This window comes from Musa acuminata, chromosome BXJ3-6, assembly GCF_036884655.1.
Source record: "Musa acuminata AAA Group cultivar baxijiao chromosome BXJ3-6, Cavendish_Baxijiao_AAA, whole genome shotgun sequence".
NCBI lineage: Eukaryota > Viridiplantae > Streptophyta > Magnoliopsida > Zingiberales > Musaceae > Musa > Musa acuminata.
In genome coordinates this window covers 4385894-4404158 of record NC_088354.1, presented here as the reverse complement: position 1 = coordinate 4404158, position 18265 = coordinate 4385894, and the positions used below count along the sequence as shown (strand labels likewise).

At 36.4% G+C, this 18265-nt stretch overlaps 2 protein-coding genes across 4 annotated transcripts; one reads left to right on the top strand and one right to left on the bottom strand.

The window, feature by feature from the left end:
• Positions 1-2090: 2090 nt before the first annotated feature.
• LOC135640261 (uncharacterized) lies at positions 2091-9596 on the top strand. Of its 2 annotated transcripts, none has more exons than XM_065154544.1 (7): positions 2091-2247; positions 6802-6943; positions 8131-8278; positions 8356-8431; positions 8525-8636; positions 8725-8816; positions 9168-9596. In XM_065154544.1, the coding sequence occupies exons 1-7, from the start codon at positions 2215-2217 to the stop codon at positions 9210-9212; spliced, it is 648 nt and encodes a 215-aa protein (XP_065010616.1). In that variant the 5' UTR covers positions 2091-2214; the 3' UTR covers positions 9213-9596. The 2 variants fall into 2 exon arrangements, with proteins under 2 accessions (XP_065010616.1, XP_065010617.1); XM_065154545.1 differs by having other exon boundaries at positions 8725-8811; positions 9168-9357.
• Positions 9597-10991: 1395 nt separating this feature from the next.
• Positions 10992-18131, bottom strand: LOC103986952 (protein argonaute MEL1). Of its 2 annotated transcripts, XM_009405111.3 has the most exons (22): positions 17512-18127; positions 16607-16812; positions 16374-16520; positions 16137-16270; positions 15426-15535; positions 15180-15286; positions 14957-15095; positions 14730-14846; positions 14359-14466; positions 14126-14197; positions 13585-13704; positions 13339-13501; positions 13145-13266; positions 12932-13066; positions 12616-12758; positions 12485-12547; positions 12343-12406; positions 12081-12216; positions 11941-12014; positions 11751-11845; positions 11573-11604; positions 10992-11477 (listed from the first exon to the last, which is right to left on the bottom strand). In XM_009405111.3, the coding sequence occupies exons 1-22, from the start codon at positions 18031-18033 to the stop codon at positions 11296-11298; spliced, it is 2991 nt and encodes a 996-aa protein (XP_009403386.2). In that variant the 5' UTR covers positions 18034-18127; the 3' UTR covers positions 10992-11295. The 2 variants fall into 2 exon arrangements, 1 of the variants encoding a protein (XP_009403386.2); XR_010497783.1 differs by lacking the exon at positions 11941-12014 and having other exon boundaries at positions 11455-11477; positions 17512-18131.
• Positions 18132-18265: the final 134 nt, after the last annotated feature.

The window sequence follows — 18265 nt, the reverse complement described above, 5'->3', positions numbered from 1 at the left end:
TAAATTATTTTTTATCAACTATCTGTTAACTGGTATTTTATCGAAGAAAAGCTATACGTAAGATATTGTGGGCTAATTACATATTAACCTATGTAATTAGCTATATTTAGCATCTTAGTTTCTATATTTTAAAATTTACATTAACATCAATATAGTTACGAAAGTGAAACATCCATATATATTTGTCATGATGTCGTCAATTTTACTAACAAAAATACGAAAATAAAGGATAAAAATATAATTTTAATATTCTAATTAGTGGTATCGAACGATGACATTGTTAGAATCGTGAGTGGTTGTTGTGAAGGAGGAGAGCGATGACAATAAGTAAGGACCGCTTTGCATTTACATCAACACTGATATATTTATCAAGCGAGCCTTTCATTTCTCTACATTCACATCGACGCTGATATAGATACCGAGTAACAAAAGGGTTGTTCGATCATTATGCCGATGTTAACGCAGATGTAGAGTGGCCCTCACCTCTCGTTGTCGCTCTTATCATCCATAACAGTCACTTGTGGCCCCAACAGTACAATTGTCCGCCACCATCATTTACAACATTAAAATTATATTTATATTTTTATGTTTTCATTACAAAAATCTACTCAAGGTAAATAAACATAGATATTTTACTTTTATATAATAGTAATTTTAGGGATGCAAATATTTTTTTTTAAAATGTATGGATTAAAATACTAAATGTAGGTAACTAAATAATTAGCCAAGATATTGTAGATTAAGTCAAAGAATTATCTAACCACTCTTTGTACGAAGCAATAGAGGCAATTTTTTTTTTTTTTTTATGTTTTTGAATAAAAATTACTTCATAATTCCTCATTTCTAAAGATGTATCCACTTAATGCTAATTGAAAAAGCTCGCTTGGATCATTCGACTAATGTAGGACGTCGAGTCATGCACACAGTTGTTTACTATTTGGATTACGATTGAAAGGGAAAAGGATACTTCTCCTCCCTCTAATAATTGAGTAGAGTTGGAGTTAGAAAATGACGACGAAGGCAAAAATAAGTTGATGAATCGAGGAGTAAATACGTGAAGTAAATGAAGTCAAGCAGATGGATTCCTTTTATATATCTTGTCAACGTGTATACAAGTCGATAGAACCAATGAACTCGTAACGTGGCACTCACTTTTCACGACATTTGCGTGACAACTCTTGCCATGTCATCCAAGAAGCGATTCATATCGGGTTGTAAATGCAATCGTAATCAAGTAATTTATTAAGGATAATTAATTATATTATTTAATATGTAATTAATCCGTACCACATGAACCAAATCTATAATGAATACGAAATTTCAAACTTTGGTTATAATTATTTTAGTATACAATATTATCTGGACAAAGTGTAATTTAAACCTTGTTTTATATTTTCTGTAAATCACGTGACAAAAAATAATTAACAAAAATATTAAAAACGACTAAGTTAATAAATAAATTTATAACAAATAATTGACATCAATCTCCTTAAACATATCCTGTAGTAATCTTTAGCAATCTAAGAAAAAGAAAAGGCAATGGATGGTTTGGAAAGGATCAAACATTGGAAACACAAAACAAACAAGCACTTAAATATCCAAAAGTCAAAATTTTACGTTAGATCATATTTTTAAGGAAAGACTACTGTATCAGTGGCGATGGTTAATTTTGGTGTTTAATGATATATGTTTATATATATATATATGAATATATATATATATATATATATTCAAAAAATATATATTTTTTATTTATAAATATATATTTTTTTAAGGAAATATATATTTTTTTATTTAAGGAAATATATATATTTTTATTTATATTCAAAAAATATAAAAGCACTCCTCTATTCAAAAAATATTATTTTTTATTTATAAAAATGATTTAATATTTTTTTAATAGAGGAGCATAAAAATGATTACGAGAAGATTTTTTTTGGCAAATTATCCAAATAATTTATCATATAAATAAAAAATAAAAAGATAATTACCATATGTGAAACTACAGTTGAAAGGTAAGATCTCGAAAGATTTCACAGCCGGGCTAAGCGTGTGAGCGAGCCACACGAGCGGCGCCCCAACCCTTTGTATCGCGGGGACAAGGTGATGCGACATTGCGCCTCATTTCCACGGCCGAGAAGAACTAATCCTCCCCCTCCCCCCTCCTCTTCTTCCTCGCTTTCGTCTCCTTCCTCCTCATAGGTGGCGGCGGTGATGGACTTGGATCCCAGGCTTTACGATCACGTCGTGAGTCTTCTGTTCCTCTTGACCTTCCTTGCTACTGCCCTACAGATTTCAAGTCTCCGTGCGGAAATTCTTTATCGATTGCTTTCGATCTCTTGATGTGTCAGTTGTTCTTTCGATTCTCTTTTATCTTCCTGCCTTTCTCGGGTGCTTGATTCTCATTCAATAGGTTTCGGATGGTAGTATGAAGGTCTTGTTAATCCGTTGATTTTGGTATCAGTTTTGAAGACAGATGTGCGAACATTGTTCTTTTCTGAAGTTGCTGTGTTGTAAGTTGAGTTAGAGATTCGAATACTGTTTCTTTGTTTCGGTAATGTGGCACGATTGCATTCCTGATGTGTGAAGGCCTTGTCACGTTCATTGGTACTTGACAGTTCGATATATTGGGGAAGCAAATCTACATTTGCCTCTTTATTTGTTTCGTCATGTCAAATATTCTGTACAAAATTTTCTTTTCAATCTTCCCTCCATCTATCGTCATATCATGAATTAGTTGGTAGCAGGAAACTTGAATTTCTACATCTCAAGAAACCCTAAGCAGAAGGAAACGTATTTATGAAAATAGTAAGTTTGAAGACATATTGATAAAGAATGCTTTGGTTTAAGATACTTGGGAAATCTTATCACTCGAGGTTTAACAAAAAAGTTACTTATTGTATCTAAGTGTGAATTATTTTCCTTCATCGTGTGAAATATAATTTGGAAAACTGATGATTGTTTGAAAGAATGTGTAAGAACTAAACTTATTAAACTCTTGGCAAAATACCCATTAAAGAATAATTAGTAACATGATTGAAGGCTGCTATTTTTTTTCATTGGCCTTCTTGATGTCAAATTCCGGATCTTATGGAGAAAGAAATGCACCAAAAAGAAAGAAAGTTAGAATATACTACGAGGGCATCAGTTAGCCACATTACCATGTTTGTAGATCTGCTACTCATTCTTGATATGACCTTATCGAGTTTACATGCCCATGAAATTTCTTATAATCTGTACTAATGTCAAGGAATCAGATAAGAGTCTCTGATGAGACATTCTAATGGTTAGTGCACAATTGTTAAGTCTCACCATTGAGTCCATGTGAGAGTGTCTTGTACGATATTTAATGCAATAAAAAATATTTTTAAAAGGAATTAGATAAGAATTTTATCTTCTTCACTTTTTTACTTATCTGTTCAAAATTATACTAGCTTATGATAACATAATAATCATGCAGGCTAAATTATTCTAAATTTCATTAGTGACAAGGAGTATACACCTTTTTCTCTCTATTATTTTACTTTGTTGTAAAAGGAAAATTATTTGGGTATGTTATGGCAACAGTTTGTAGATAACTGTTTACTGTGTGCTTTTTGCTTGATGACCTTTAGTGTTCAAGGATAGTAAAGTTTTGTATTACATCATTAATTGTAACTTAGATACTACCTGTCATCAATATCATCCTTTCTTAAAGACTTTGAGGGGTGGGAAATTTTTATGATGAAAGCCCTACTGATCTAAGATTATTTTTGGGGTCATAGAACTCTTGTTTTGGCTTATAACCTTCATGGTTGGATCATATTGAAGGTCCATGAGGGATCATTTAGACAAGTGGCCGCAACCCGACCGAATGTGATAGCTGACTTAGTAACTCTGTTGAGCTTGAACCACTGGTTCAAAATGCTAGATCACAAGTCAATTCAAGTTTTCGTCCGGCATGAGACTAGACTTGGGAGTGTTACACAAGTAATATGAGCTTCACAAATATACTTATGATGATATCTTGATCTTTATATTTGAATCGGGCAATCAGAAGATCCCTTCCTAAGCATAAATGATATTATCCCCATATCAAAAGTTTGCCCAAAATATTTTGCAAAAGCTGGGACCTGATAACCAAGTTGGCCCGACTTTGATCTTTGTTAGGCCTGACATAATCAGGGCGGATCCATTTATGGTCTCGTTGCCCCATTAGAATCTAGCATACAGTCGACACCTAATGACATGGTGATTTTTCATTATCACTTTATCCAACTATTCTTCTGATTTGATAACAATATAGTCTTGATATAACAATATGTCCCAATACTATTTATAATAGGATACAACAACATTACCTTTCTCATTTGGGTGATATATCTTGATTGAGACGGAAGGAGAATGAACTAGGCCACATTCAAGTCAAGGTTAATTGGGGCTATGGCTACTTTTATTAGGATTGACCTTCTTTGACAGAAGGAATATATTGTATTATTGTTCTTATTTCAAGAGGTAATTTGGAAAGTCTGTAGAGTCATATTCAGAATCAAACTAAAGTCCAAAACCCCATGTACAATGTACAATAGATTAGCATAGTTATTCTCCTATTTATGATTATATTTGGAGAGTTACAGAGTTCTGTAATGAGGAGATATTGTGGGGATACAAGATAATGTATCATGGTAAGTCCTACTCTGTTTTGAAATAGGAGAGGCAATGGATGAGATCCTATATACAAAGGTTATTTTAAGCAATTAAGGAATCAACTCAGACCAGTACTATAGTTGTGTATTCTATTACCTTTCTAGTTTCTCTCTAAATTTCTCTCCTCTCGTCTTTTTCTTCTTGGCTTCTCTTCTTCCTTCTCCTTATTTTTCTCATTTCTCTTAGTATCTCTTTTGGAGGCTATCTTTGTTAGGAGGTGAAAAATCCTATGACTTCTGCACTGCATCATGTTTTCTGGTAGTAGTTTTTATTTCTCATTTTGATGGAATGCACTACCAGGGACCCATTCGTCAATGAAACATGGTGTCCCAGTCCCTCGGTGGCTTGTTTGTTGTTTCTTATCATGGTTTAGTGTTGCTAGAACTATCAAGAAAATGAAGAACTTAAGAACTATGAAGATTTCTTTGATAAATAATAGATTGCAGACACATTCTTCTCTCTTTCTTATGTTATTTTTTGTTCTCCTCTGTGGCAATTGCTAAGGCTTATGACATTGACAGTAACAGTTACATTGAGCAGTCAAACATGAGTGGTGCCCTTAATGGTGGGTTCCTTCTAAGTGAAGAACTTAATGAAGTTGATTCAGTGTGAAGTCAGTAGGCATCCAAAAACTGGGTTCCAATATTGTTAAGATAGCTAGTTTTGAGCAATAACAGGGCAAATGCGGCCTTGATCATTCTCGTGGTATCAAAATATGAATTATTCAAGTTACATAATAGCCATTTTGATATTTCTAATGGTCTGACAAGCTTCTTTGATGGATAGGGTGAATAATGACTGTGGTTACTTGAGGTTGTCTTACTCTATTGTCATGCTTTACGTCTTGGTACTACTAGTAAGAGTAAATTTTCATACCTATACGATCCCCTCCTGCTATTGCAATTTGCCGTCTCAGCTTGACTTAGTTCACTTAGTAGTTTCTACTAATTCGATCTGTATATTCTAGGTATATGTCATGTGATTCAATGAGCAGCCATCAGCCTTAGATTTCAGTGATTTAAAGAGTTCTTTATGATCTTTACCATGCTTAATAGTATTTGTTTGAAGTGGTGCAAGGAAAATAGTTTAGTTGTATTGTTTTCAGGAATTATTTGAACTTGAACATGGCATATTACAATGATATACTAACTCTTCACAAACATCATGAGATACACCAATGGTTAAATTGAAATATCAGAAGATCTATTCGAAAAGTTTGCTTCTTATTTCTTTACCTGAGCAGGTCCTATCTCATGTTTATTGTAAGATCTGCTGATCTACATTGAGGTATCCATATGGTGGGTTAGCTGCATCAGTTTTCTTTCAGAATTATATATTATGTCTTGGTGGTGATCCTGGTGGATGTTATATATAACTTTTCAAGCACATAAATTTAGGACCATGTGAACTTGTATTTTGCTGGACCCAAGAGCAGAAAATCTATCTTGTCTAAATATGATACTGTGTCTCTTTGCTCTATTGTGAAATTTTTTTGGCCATGACAAACTTTGTCAAATTAGATGCTAACTACAATGTTGGTGTTTGCTGGACATTAATAGAACACACTTGCATAATCAATATTTTGGGAAAATTCTTTCTGAATCTTTGCTGATTATTAGTCGCTATGGCTAAGTAAAAAGGAATAAGTATATGATCCATGCATCTCCAAACCATGACCTGTCAGACACCAATCACTTTCTTGTCCTCACCTATCTCTTTCATAGTACCACTTCATTGACAGTACCTAAGGTGATGTTGCTGTTTCATGTGGTTGGACACGGTGTTGTAGTAAGGCTTGTATACCTGGTAATACAGAAACATACCTTATATACTTTCTTGGTGGTGAATGTATTATCAAGCTTCTGCATCTTGCTAATACTTCTACTGATCTTCTCTTCAAATTTCTTTAAGGTGCCTTTAAAACATTCAGAAGATAAATGTTTTTGGCTTCTTGTACATATCTAATTATTGTGGTTTTTCCATTCTGCCTTCTTTTTAATTGCAACTTATTCTTTCTCCCGATTACTGTTGATTTTTTAAGTCAAAACACGTAAGTTACTGGACTAGATCATTTGTCATTGATAATTCTGTCTGCTGATTTCTTCTTTTTTATAGGCAATCAGTGACAGTGATATTCGTAACATTGTCCTCTCTTATCTCGTGCATAATTGTTTCAAAGAGACAGCAGAGACATTTCTTACTTGTACTGGTATGAATCAACCTGTTGATTATCTTTTGGACATGGAGAAACGGAAATGTAAGTTACTTCTTGTTGTAACTTGTCTTAACTTGTGTTATTTTTAACATTAAGAAAAACACCATGCTGTCTCCATCATTGTTACATATGATGTTTGTTGTCCTCAGATATTTTAAAATAGGGAAATGTAGACAATCATAAAAAAGTCACCCTATCATTCATGCGCTGCAAAGGCTTCAGGGTCTACTGATTAATGCTTCTGGCTGGTCAGAAAAACACACAATACACTCAGCTAGATGTTTAAATGGTTCTAACAATTCTATCACAATAGCAACATTGTCCAAAGACTCCAAACTGTACTTGCTTTTAATGATGATTTGGAAATATCTTTTAGTTAATGCTTTCATTAACAGTTTAGTGGTTTATATATATATATATATATATATATATATATCTGAATTCACTGCAATCATGCTGTAGTTTATTGTAAGCCTTTATAAATAAATAAATTTTGTCAAATGTAGTGATGAAAGACTGGAATGATGATGACCTTTCCTTTCTCTCTTCTGTCCATTGGTGTCATGAGGGCATATCTCTTGTGATAGACGAGAAGTTTCCATTTCAGTTTGGGAGCTTTTCGTTTCTGCAGTGTATCTTTGCAAGGGTATCTTTGGTGTAATATTTTTGTAGAAAGGTCTTCTCGGGCTTTTTGATTTTTTAATCTTGTCATAGGTTGGCATTGCCAATGAATGAAAAAGAAGTTGGACAATGTGAACCTTGGTGAGTTCTTGATCTTTTGCTTTCGCTCTGAAGAAATTGTTGATATGCTACAACCTAAAGATCAAGAGCATCAATACTAAAAGTGTCTTTGCTTGGTGGAAAGACTTGGATTGAATTTCCTTCAAATTCAAACTCATTTATGTTTGGCAAAGAAATATGAGAATTGGGACTATGAATAAGAGAGGTTGTTTCCATGATAAACAATGCCATCCATTTAATAAAGGAGCTAAATTATTTTAGCAAATCCCTGTGGGGTCATGTTTGTGTGTGGTTGTAGTCCAAGGCGGTGTTACATCTTATTTTTAACTACTTGATGCCTTGGCATTGGATGACTTTTATATTCTTGTATGACGCTTTTAGGTTTTTGTCTAAGGTTAGTTATGCTTTGATTAGGTGTAGGTTGCTTGTACATGGCAGTGGAACCAACTGTTGAGTCAAATAATAATTTTATATTCGACTGTCTCCAGCAATACTCCATTTCACCATGGAGGGGAATGCTCTTAAGGCAATAGAGCTTACAGACCAACTTGTGCCCAACTTACTGGAAGATAACAAAGACCTGTGTTTTGATCTACTAAGCCTTCACTTCATTGACTTAGTACGTTCACGGAAATGGTAAATGATCTTTTGGCAAATGTTAGGTTCTGTTTGATACCATGAGACTTCTAATGTAACTTATCCTTCATTGGCAGCATGGAAGCTTTGGAATTTGCTCAGACCAAGTTAACGCCATTCGGAAAGGTGCCCAAGTTTGTTGGGAAACTGGAAGTATGATTCTGAAACTAACCCGATCTTTTATTTCTTTAGTATTTTTGTTATAATAAATTATGTAGTCATTTCTCATACTAGCTGATTCATCAGGACTTTATTACACTCTTAGCTTATGAGGAGCCTGAGAAATCTCCGATGTTTCATCTTTTGAGCCCAGAATATCGAGAAAACATTGCAGATTGTCTGAATCGAGCTATCTTGGGTATCTTACTATATCTAAACTTTTTTTTGATGTTGCTTTATATTCATCACGATGAAGTCACTAGCCTTGGAGTTATCTTTAATGTTAGATCGTGCTAATCTGCCAAGCTATTCTTCCATGGAGAGGTTGATACAGCAAGCAGCTGTGGTTAGACATGTCCTACATCAGGAACTTGGTAAGGTTAGTAGTTGTTTTGTGTGACAATCTAGACATTTGCCTGTTTAGTGATTTCTATCATACAACATATGACAAATTTGATGCCTTTTCTATTTGCTATTTGCTGACTTTGTATACTAATAGACATCACATGTTACTGCTAATCCTTGTTGTACTGCTTAATGCTATATTAAGTCTCGAGACTACATATCCTTGAATTTGAAGGTTGGCATAGAATCTGGAGTTGGTCCTTCCATCCCAATCATCAAATGCTTTTGCCATTAAAAAATCAATCTAATGCAAACTATTATTGTTGTATTACTGAATGTTTTTTAGTTTCTGAAGCCTTACACATTTAAGTTTGTACTTTAACAGGATGGGCATCCACCATTTTCATTGAAGGCCTTTTTGGATAACTAGTTACTGCAGTTATGTGCTTGATGAACTTTGCCTATGTGGTCATGGTTGATATATTTCTCCTGAGAATCTTCTGAGCTGCCAATTATTGTACAGTCAGCCACCTATAATTAAAAGCATGATCATATATGAATCACATTTGGTTGTCTCTAATGAGTATTTGGTTGAGAAAAGCTGCTTATGGTTGGATGGAAGAGGGATTGTGTGCATTTGTGAGAAACAGCCCCCAATATCTTCTAAATTAACATGTTCAGAAAGATTAGTGACATGTTTGTTGTCTTCTGCACTATTCTGAAGACCATCCAAATGCTTGTATATGTCCAATGCAAAGTTTAGTTTCCAGTGATTTTGAAATGACATGAATTGTGAATCACTACCGTTTGCTGATGACATGGTATTCCAGATAAAATTTTAGATTGGTTGAGCAGTAGATGCAGCAGGCTTCTAAATTAGCTATTCCAAGTTTGCTCATCTTCTGTGAGTAATAATTCATCTTGCCTGACATGGACAACAAAGCACTAATGACCCAAACCAAGTCTATGTGATGTCAGACCAGACCTGTAACTTATTGACCCGAGTTTGCCTAAAGAAGTCTAAGATACAACAAACGAAGCCTTTTATTGGCACAAGCAACCACTTTGAGTTAATTAATAACGAGTCACCACCTGCAAGTTGAGATTGTGTGTTTGAGCCGTGTTCATGTTTTTTTTTTTTTGTTGTTGATATTTTTGAGTATTTTGTTTTAGTTAGCATGTACGTGACAGAAAGAATTATCTTCAGTTTCATTTTGCTTTAAAGGAAGTGTTATTATTTTTTTATTCTATCTTATAAAACTCGAAAATATTTTTGGCTGCCTATCCTCTCTCATCGAGTTACCTTAGAAATTAGGAGGGGGGGGGGGGTTTTACTTGCAAGAGATGGTGAATGATTAGAGGATGCAAGATCAAGAGGACTTGAATGCAAGCATAAGGGCTCTTCCCTTGCCAACCAATAAATCCAATGGTTTTAACGAACGAGAAGCATTCCTAACTTAGCCAACTTCCTCAACTGAACCATCTCAGCGACAAAAGAATAAGTGTCGGACACATTGACTTGACAAAGGCAAAGAAGCTCGAGGACGAAAAAAGAATAAGTGTCGGACACATGTCCATGATGCTAATTCTTGTATGTTGTTTTTGATGTTTTCGAGTGTTTTCTCATAGATAACATATACATGATAGAAAATATCATCGTCAACCATATTTTGCTTTAAAGGATTTTTTTAATATTTTTGTCTTATGTTTCCGATGGTACAACGTTATACAAACGAGAAAATAATCAAAATAGCTCTGTTCTCGTGTGCCATCTGCTAATGGTCTTACGGTGAGAACGACGAATGGAGCCTTTGTTATATATTTGAGAGGCAATGCAATATACCCACTTTCTATTTGATGAAAATGTTTGGTGAATATTAGGTCTGCACTTGTCTTCGGAACCTCTTCATGTGAGATCGTTCAATCCTCCCTGACAATATATTATCCGCATATTCATCTAACCTTAGATCCAATCCTCCCTGACAAATATCGCTTAGGAGCCACTTGCCTTGAGCAACCTCAGCTACAAGATGACATTTCGGAGCTATCACATTAGTTATACGAGTTGAAGTTTCAGTCACAGCTAATGAGAATATTGGAGCCATCTGACACATACGACAGTTCAATGTGGAACAGAGAATGAGCAAACACCAAACAAATAAAGTCATCCACATGCACTTCCATTTCATTTCTATGAACGTAGTCCATATAAAAACAAACGGAACATCACATTGGCTGTTAAAGCAATTACCAGTGAGAATATAAATCAACAGGCAGTAAAAGCCTCTAAAATGTGGAAGTGTACATACAAGTATTGGCCTACTACGGACGTAAACTTCCATATCTGAGAGGAAGCCTAAAAGCATGTCATCTTCATACCCATGTAGATGTGGTTAAAAATGATCATATTCATGATCCCATTTCTACCCAAAATGGCAAAACATCAAACTTGGTACTATTCTAAGTATTGACAGAACCCATAGACAATACCAAAATCCATCCAAACGAAGCTATCAACAATAGAACATGACTTCCTGCACATTATGCTTGATTAAAGGAAGTTGCCGCACTTCAGTTGACGTGTTCTTGCTCCTACTCCTCCCACCAGCAGACGTTGATCCTCCATCGGACAGCTCACCCTCCATATAATAGCGTGCACGAAATGCTGCTAGATGTGCATAATACGCGGGAGGAACTGTTGAATAAAAGAAGAAAAAGAAAGGAAAATTGAGACTGCTGAGGGTTCAAGAATACGTAGGCAGAAACCACACGAACAGATGTGCAACTTACCAATCGAAACAGAACGAGTGCACCGAGCATAACTGTATTTCACAAGCAAGAAAACATGAGCATATCGACAAAATGACACTAGTGAATTTGAAGCACAATACTCCCAGAAAATTAGGATTTCAACCTGAACTAAGACGTGACCAGGCCATTAAAATGATAAAATGAGTTTAAAGCTTACGTATAACACAGATTGTTGGTTAATCTCTGTAGATCGTCAGCAGAAAAATGATTCTCATCAAAAAGAACATGATAGTGTGTTGGTCGGCTAGTTCCCTGCAAAATGAAGAAGATAAATTTTAGGCTTTGAAAGCAAGAAAAGGATTTGGTAGCAGAAAATTTATTGCTGAAGAGGTGTAGACAAAATGGACCTGTATGCCAGCATGGCTACAGAGAAAGAAATCAAACTCCGTGGGGTGACAGATCATTTTGTCAACCACAGTTCCTAAACACAGCCAACATATGTTAATTCTTAATCATGGTACAGAAATTGACAGTAAACTTGACTAACCTGGTAAGATATTCCCACTTCTATCAGTCAAATCCCGGCTTCCATGGACTTCAGGAAACAGCCGTGTGTGGTGCCTTTTTTGAACTACCACAAATGTAGTAGGGGGCAGGTAACCCTCTTCCAAAGAGGCACATGCCTGGCATGAACATAATCTAGTCATCACTAAGGTAGGTCATGCAAATTAGCAACAGCGACAAACGAAATAAAACAAATAAAAGTGAAAGCAACCCTTGCACTCTGCTGAGCAAGAAGCATTAGGTACCTTTCTGATAGCAGTCATTTCATGAAGCAGGACCTGGCTAAATTGTCCTTCACTCACTCCATCCCTGCATATATCACAAGTTTGCTAAATTCAGGTTGTGCAGCAAGAAACCACATTTGATATTTGAAGTAGCAATGGTTACCTGTAGAATATGATTCTATGAGGCTTCTGTTTAGTAGCTCTAAAGAAAGAAAGCAGTAGTTCCCTGCATAACAATGAAACAACAATTCAAATTCATACCCAAAGCCTAGTAGTTATTTCTTGTGCCTGTACCTAATCATGCCTCCATAGATGGTGCCCTTCTGTGGATCCTGTGTAACTTTAAACAAATCCTGTATCATCTCTTCCCGGTTTTGTTGGGCAGAGACTAAACCTTTATACTTGGTAACTTCAGGCCAATCTATCGATGCTACAACCTACAAACACGAGGAAGAAATTATACAGAACAAAGCACCATAAAAGTTTAAGGTACCATAATCAGATTTCTTCTTTTATCTGAGGCAGTTGTCACTTTCAGTTTCCACTTTCACGAATCTATAAGTGTGAAACACATAAAATGCAATACTGGCTAAGAGAAGGAAAAACAAACCGCAGCAATTGAGGAGGCATCTTCTCCTGGGGCTGGATGTGTGACATCAGCCCCAAATATGATTGTTGGCTTATCTGTTACAAAGGGAATTCGATAGTGGAGGGCATCCTCAAGCACTGTGTTACGTCCTCCAACCTGTTTAGAGAATGTGTGAAAGTCATTATCACACAATTAATATGTATTAGCAAAACTGACGGAACAGAACTAAAGTACCTTCACATTGATTTTCAAAGCAACATTTTCCAAGTACTGATTGTTACATTTTGCCACATGTTTTGGCAAACAACATTGTGAAACAATCCCAAGATCAGTTTCACATATTCTCTTGATTCTCCCTGTGGAGCAAAATGGAAATGTAACATAGAGACAAATGTATCTCAAGCTTATACAAAAGAAAATGTGCATACCATAGTGACCACTCTTTTCTGGCAAGACAATAATTAACAATTGAATATGTCTTCCACTCTTTCCCAAGCAATTTAAGGACTGACTGTGAACTTTTCTTAAAGCTGTTTCCATGCTATCAGGGTGAACGGCCCAGATGTCAACAAAAGGTCTCGGATTAAAAACCTTCAGATTTTATAAAAAGGTTAGTAAACCAAATGGAAGAACAGTTATGTTTGGGACAACAACAAGAATTTATGTACTAGTACCATGCCAATGTTATTACACATGTTAACAAGACCACCGCAGAATCGGTCGATCTCATCACCACGAAGACGTGAAAAACTTAAGCAAGTCCAGTGTTCTACATTGCCACCATTGACCATTCTCTGTGGATCCACCAGGGAGGATTAGTTCAAATATGCATAACTTGCACATTCATTTAAGTCTGTATTTAAGGAGTTGTATATCCATTATCATTACCTAGTTTAAACTATATGTAGTTTAAAAAGAAAAAACAATAATGAAAATTTGTCAGAAATAAAAATGCTAAAAAACATAAAATCAAAATATCATAGCTTTTACAGAAATCCAATTAATGAAGGTCATAAAATACACACAAGAACTGCAGACAGACAAGCACCACATCAAGTGGTAGCAGGCATGTGTTTAGTTGGGCACCTAAACATAGTCTTTTGGAGAAAGGGAAAAAGCAGAGTATTTTTCTTAGAAGTAGCAGAAAGTTACCAATTATTTTGACCTTATTGATCATGTTGTAAGAGTAGCAACAAAATGACCTGCTATGCTTACCTTATTGATCATGTTCCACTGACCAACATTAGGACTGCACAATTTCTCTCTCCCTGACTCATGATATTTCAGCTGAAATATTCAGAATTGATCAGCTTCACATTACGGAATTATGATGAAAAAAGTAATGTATCAAGACATGGACATAAGCATGCAAAGTAGATAGATGAACACTTCACAAGTAGATGCATACAGATAATTAACAGAAGACAATTCTAATTGAACCACATTACCCTAGGTGGTGGCAGCACACGAGCTTCAACAGGAGTAAATTCATTCTTAATCCTAATGCCAAACTCCTTCACAAATTTGTCATCATTGAACTTATTCAGTCTGACCATCTGCAGCAACATTTAGTTATAACTAAAGTCGGTCACCAGGAGAAAATGATAAAGTATCAACACCTAGAAATTGAATTAAATTCGACCATTGTCAAAGCCTTGTACAAACACACAACAAAAATGTAGATTCCTAGAAATAACCATATTAGCAAAACTTTCAACCGGAATAATGTACCTTAAAGCTCTAAGTAAATATACTTGCATAGCTTCTTTCAGTTTTTAAGAAAGAGTATATTTGATTTATAATTCAGTTCACTATATACCTCCAGGATGCTCCTCTCCCGATCTCGAGGCCGTTGACATGTTGCTTTCAATATGCTAGTCACCTGTCGATCATTAAGCTTCTTTGTAAACCTTTGTCCTTCTATAATTCTACAGACCTAATCATCAATTCATATAGATCATTATTAGAAAAAATCAAATTTAAGCACCAAAATTGTGAAACAAAGAGTAAGACAACAAACTATTATATGTTCATAAAATAATAGACCTCCATTGGCAAGTATGTAGGTCTGGCGTCACTGCCAGCTTGTAGACAAGGCCATGAAACATGCTTCAGAGAACATTGATACCGATCTCGAAAATATTGCACCACAGATAACTTTGTTCCCGATTCATCAACTGGAAACCTGAACAAAAGGGACATAATTCACTTTTTATCTAACAAAATTATAAAAAAAAGGGATAAACTAAGAGGGGGAAAGACAAAGGACATTATTTCACTCATGGGCATTGAGGTTATCCCCGTAATTTTGTAACGTCTGCGGCAATTTCTATTGTGCATGGCCTCAACTTTTATTCCTCTTAGAGCTTTCTTTATCTACCAAAGTCAAAAGACAGAAGTGGAAAGAGAGAATATGAGAATGAAAAAACAAAAGAAATGTATTGTTGAATCATTAAGCAATTATCAGTATCCAAACATAATAATTTAAATGGCTAAAGGTTTCAAGGATATTAACCTTAATACGATCTGGGTCAGACAAGGGTCTCATGATATCATAGATGTTAAGATACTCTGCTACAAATTCCACAACAGTCACGGGCTTATAGAATGAGGTCGCAGAGATATCTGGAAACAAACATGGGATGTAAAAGACTTGCTCAAATCCATTATCAACATTGATAACAAGACAACTGAGGCAGATCATAATACATTTAAGACAATTGGAGTATTTATTTCAATGTTGTCCCCAAGTTTTATATATCCATTGTCAGCAATGTGCAGCACCAAAGGCATCAATCAACAAGTTGTCTGGACAGTATGCACAAGTACACAATATAGAACCTGTGTCCTCATAATGAATAATGGATAAATTGAGATGACGAAAGACAAAGGATGGTATGCATAAGTACACAACTAGTTGACATCACTTTATATCTAACAACAACAACAAAATCATAAAGTCTTAACTCTTAACTATTTGGGGTCGACTACATGGATCTTTAGCTATTATTAAGATCTATAAAGAGTTATATCTTTAGTTATGAGTATTTTTAAATCTTTATTTATAATTTCTATCAAGAATTTTTTAATCTCCCTCTACCTATTCTCATATTACTGATAATAATCATATCACCTCTTCTAACTATCACATTTCTTAGAAATTGTATGCAAGACAAAGATATAGTTCAACAAGCAAACAGACAAATCTGTACATAAGCCATAATACCTGTGTTCAAAGATAATCCCATCTGCGTTGGACGAAGACTCTGGAAATACCCCCTCCAGCATTCCAAACCCTCACCTATATCACACTTATGCCCAAACATGGGAGAAAAGAATGACCGCGAAGAGGTGACATAACTGTAAACAATGATATTAGAGTAGCTGAAAAGCACCACAACTTAATTGGAAACCTTTAACTATTTTACAAAACGTTACTGAGAAGGAATTAAAGACAGTTTACTTTGCTGAAGGAGACTCCCTGAGCACAATATCAAGAGCTTGGATAGTCTCTTGTGGAGCATCCATTTGTCTGCCCTGTAAAAAGTTTCTCAGATGATCGAGATCTGCTTGCCCAGCAAGCTTAATTGTCACTTTGAATTCCTTTTCCCTGATGAATTGAAGAGCAGTTGAATCAAATGATAACTCATTACGGGCATAATAAACTATAGAAGTTCCTTTCTCAGGCAGGTAAACCTGGTTTTGTCCGTCTTTTCTTCATCAGCTAATTTGATCACAAAAGCTTTATCTGTGAAAGGCAGAGGTCCAGCAGTATACAAGCTCTTCCGTCCATCGTAAACCGGCAATCGCTTTCCTAAAACTCCATTCTTATGCATCCTAACAAGCTCAGTGATTATTCTTCTGTTGGTATTCCTGGATGCACATTCGGGTGATATTGCTACCTAATCATTAAAACAAGTCAAAACTGAATTATTATATGCTACTTCCAAAGTAGGCACTCAAACTCTTTTAAGCAAGCATTGCTGACTTCATTGTAATTGTAACCACAGTATTCCTAATCAATACAACTTATAGTGATGAGTGATCAAATAGACGAATCGCATAACTGTTAACAAAATGATAGGACAGATACATATTCACTTTTTATAATATAAATCAATGCAGTAGATGGAAATCAAGACATCTTTTAGGAGAAGCGAAGAATCGGAACTCGTTACGCAAAAAATTTCAAAGAACTCCGAAGAAAACCAAAAGTTCCTCAATCAGAAGGTAAAGAACAAAAGCTTTTGAAGAGAAAAAACCATCAAGCAAACCACTTTTATGTGACAATAAGCAAAATCTAAAGTTCATATATCGCTCCGAAAACGTACAAATTTAAGGAAATACTGCATAGATTTCAAAGAGAAAGCTGAACGGTTAAGCCGGAAATCCAAGATACCCTCGAAAAATCAAAAATAAAAATGATCCTAAAATACCAAAAGAAACACAAACTAATCAGCTTAGTATGCCAAAACTGGATCACAAACCAAGGATAAATGGGACTTTTCTGGAGGAGAGCAGAGAGAACATGTTCAAAAGGCCATCACAGTCTGTAGCAGTCGTAACAAAAACAAACAAGAACAAGACCCGAGTGATCTCACATCGTAGTGGCAGATACTCTTATCTGCAACCTCAACGAGGAAATGGTTCGCCCTCACGATGCACGTCACCCCCGCCTTCCCGAACCCGGGCCGAGCCGGAGGCCTCAACGCCTTGCTCGACGCCGGCGTCGACTGAGTCAGGGTAGCCTCTGGCTCCGCAGCCGCAGGTTCAGGATCCCTAATCGTCAACCGTTGCTCCAGCTCCTGGCTCAGCGACGTCGAGGAAGTCCCAGCGGCAGAAGCTGCCGATGATGACGGGACATCAGCCGGAGGGGAATAGTAAGACGTGGTGGGCGGAGGAGCGCGCTGGCTCATCATGGCAGGCGGCGCAGACGGCGCCCCTCCACCACCAACGCCACCGCCACCGCGGCCGGCGCCACGTCCCCTTCCGTTGCCTCCCGGGCCACCTCTACCTCCCCGCCCCCCGCTGCCGGTGGGGTACACCGGAGCGACGCTGGGATGCTGCTCCCTGGGGTAATCGCCTCGGCCGCCTCGCCGACCGCCGCCTCCACGCTTCGACATCAGATCAAAGAAACCCCGATCGCGTACAAACAAAAGTAAAAGTAGAAGAGTCGAGGCGAGGTAAGGCCTTATATAGGACGTAACAATGCGAATAACTTTAAGGCTCCCACGCCCCAACCACTCACTGTGTCAGAGTACGCTCTCTAAATCCAATTGACTCGACGAGTGTGAAGGAGAAGACAACGTCACCGAAACGTCGACCCACCCACTCCCCTTTTGGCGCCCATCGAGG

What these genes read in the sequence shown, in the direction of transcription:
- LOC135640261 (XM_065154544.1), top strand. Translation starts at nt 2,215, where the DNA reads ATGGACTTGGATCCCAGGCTTTACGATCACGTC. An exon ending in TTAGTACGTTCACGGAAATG is followed by an intron (nt 8,279 to 8,355) that starts GTAAATGATCTT and finishes CTTCATTGGCAG; the next exon opens with CATGGAAGCTTTGGAATTTG. An exon ending in TCTGAATCGAGCTATCTTGG is followed by an intron (nt 8,637 to 8,724) that starts GTATCTTACTAT and finishes CTTTAATGTTAG; the next exon opens with ATCGTGCTAATCTGCCAAGC.
- LOC103986952 (XM_009405111.3), bottom strand. Translation starts at nt 18,033, where the DNA reads ATGTCGAAGCGTGGAGGCGGCGGTCGGCGAGGCGGCCGAGGCGATTAC. An exon ending in GGGATTATCTTTGAACACAG is followed by an intron (nt 15,536 to 16,136) that starts GTATTATGGCTT and finishes GTTTGTTTCCAG; the next exon opens with ATATCTCTGCGACCTCATTC. An exon ending in ACCAACAATCTGTGTTATAC is followed by an intron (nt 11,605 to 11,750) that starts GTAAGCTTTAAA and finishes TGTGAAATACAG; the next exon opens with TTATGCTCGGTGCACTCGTT.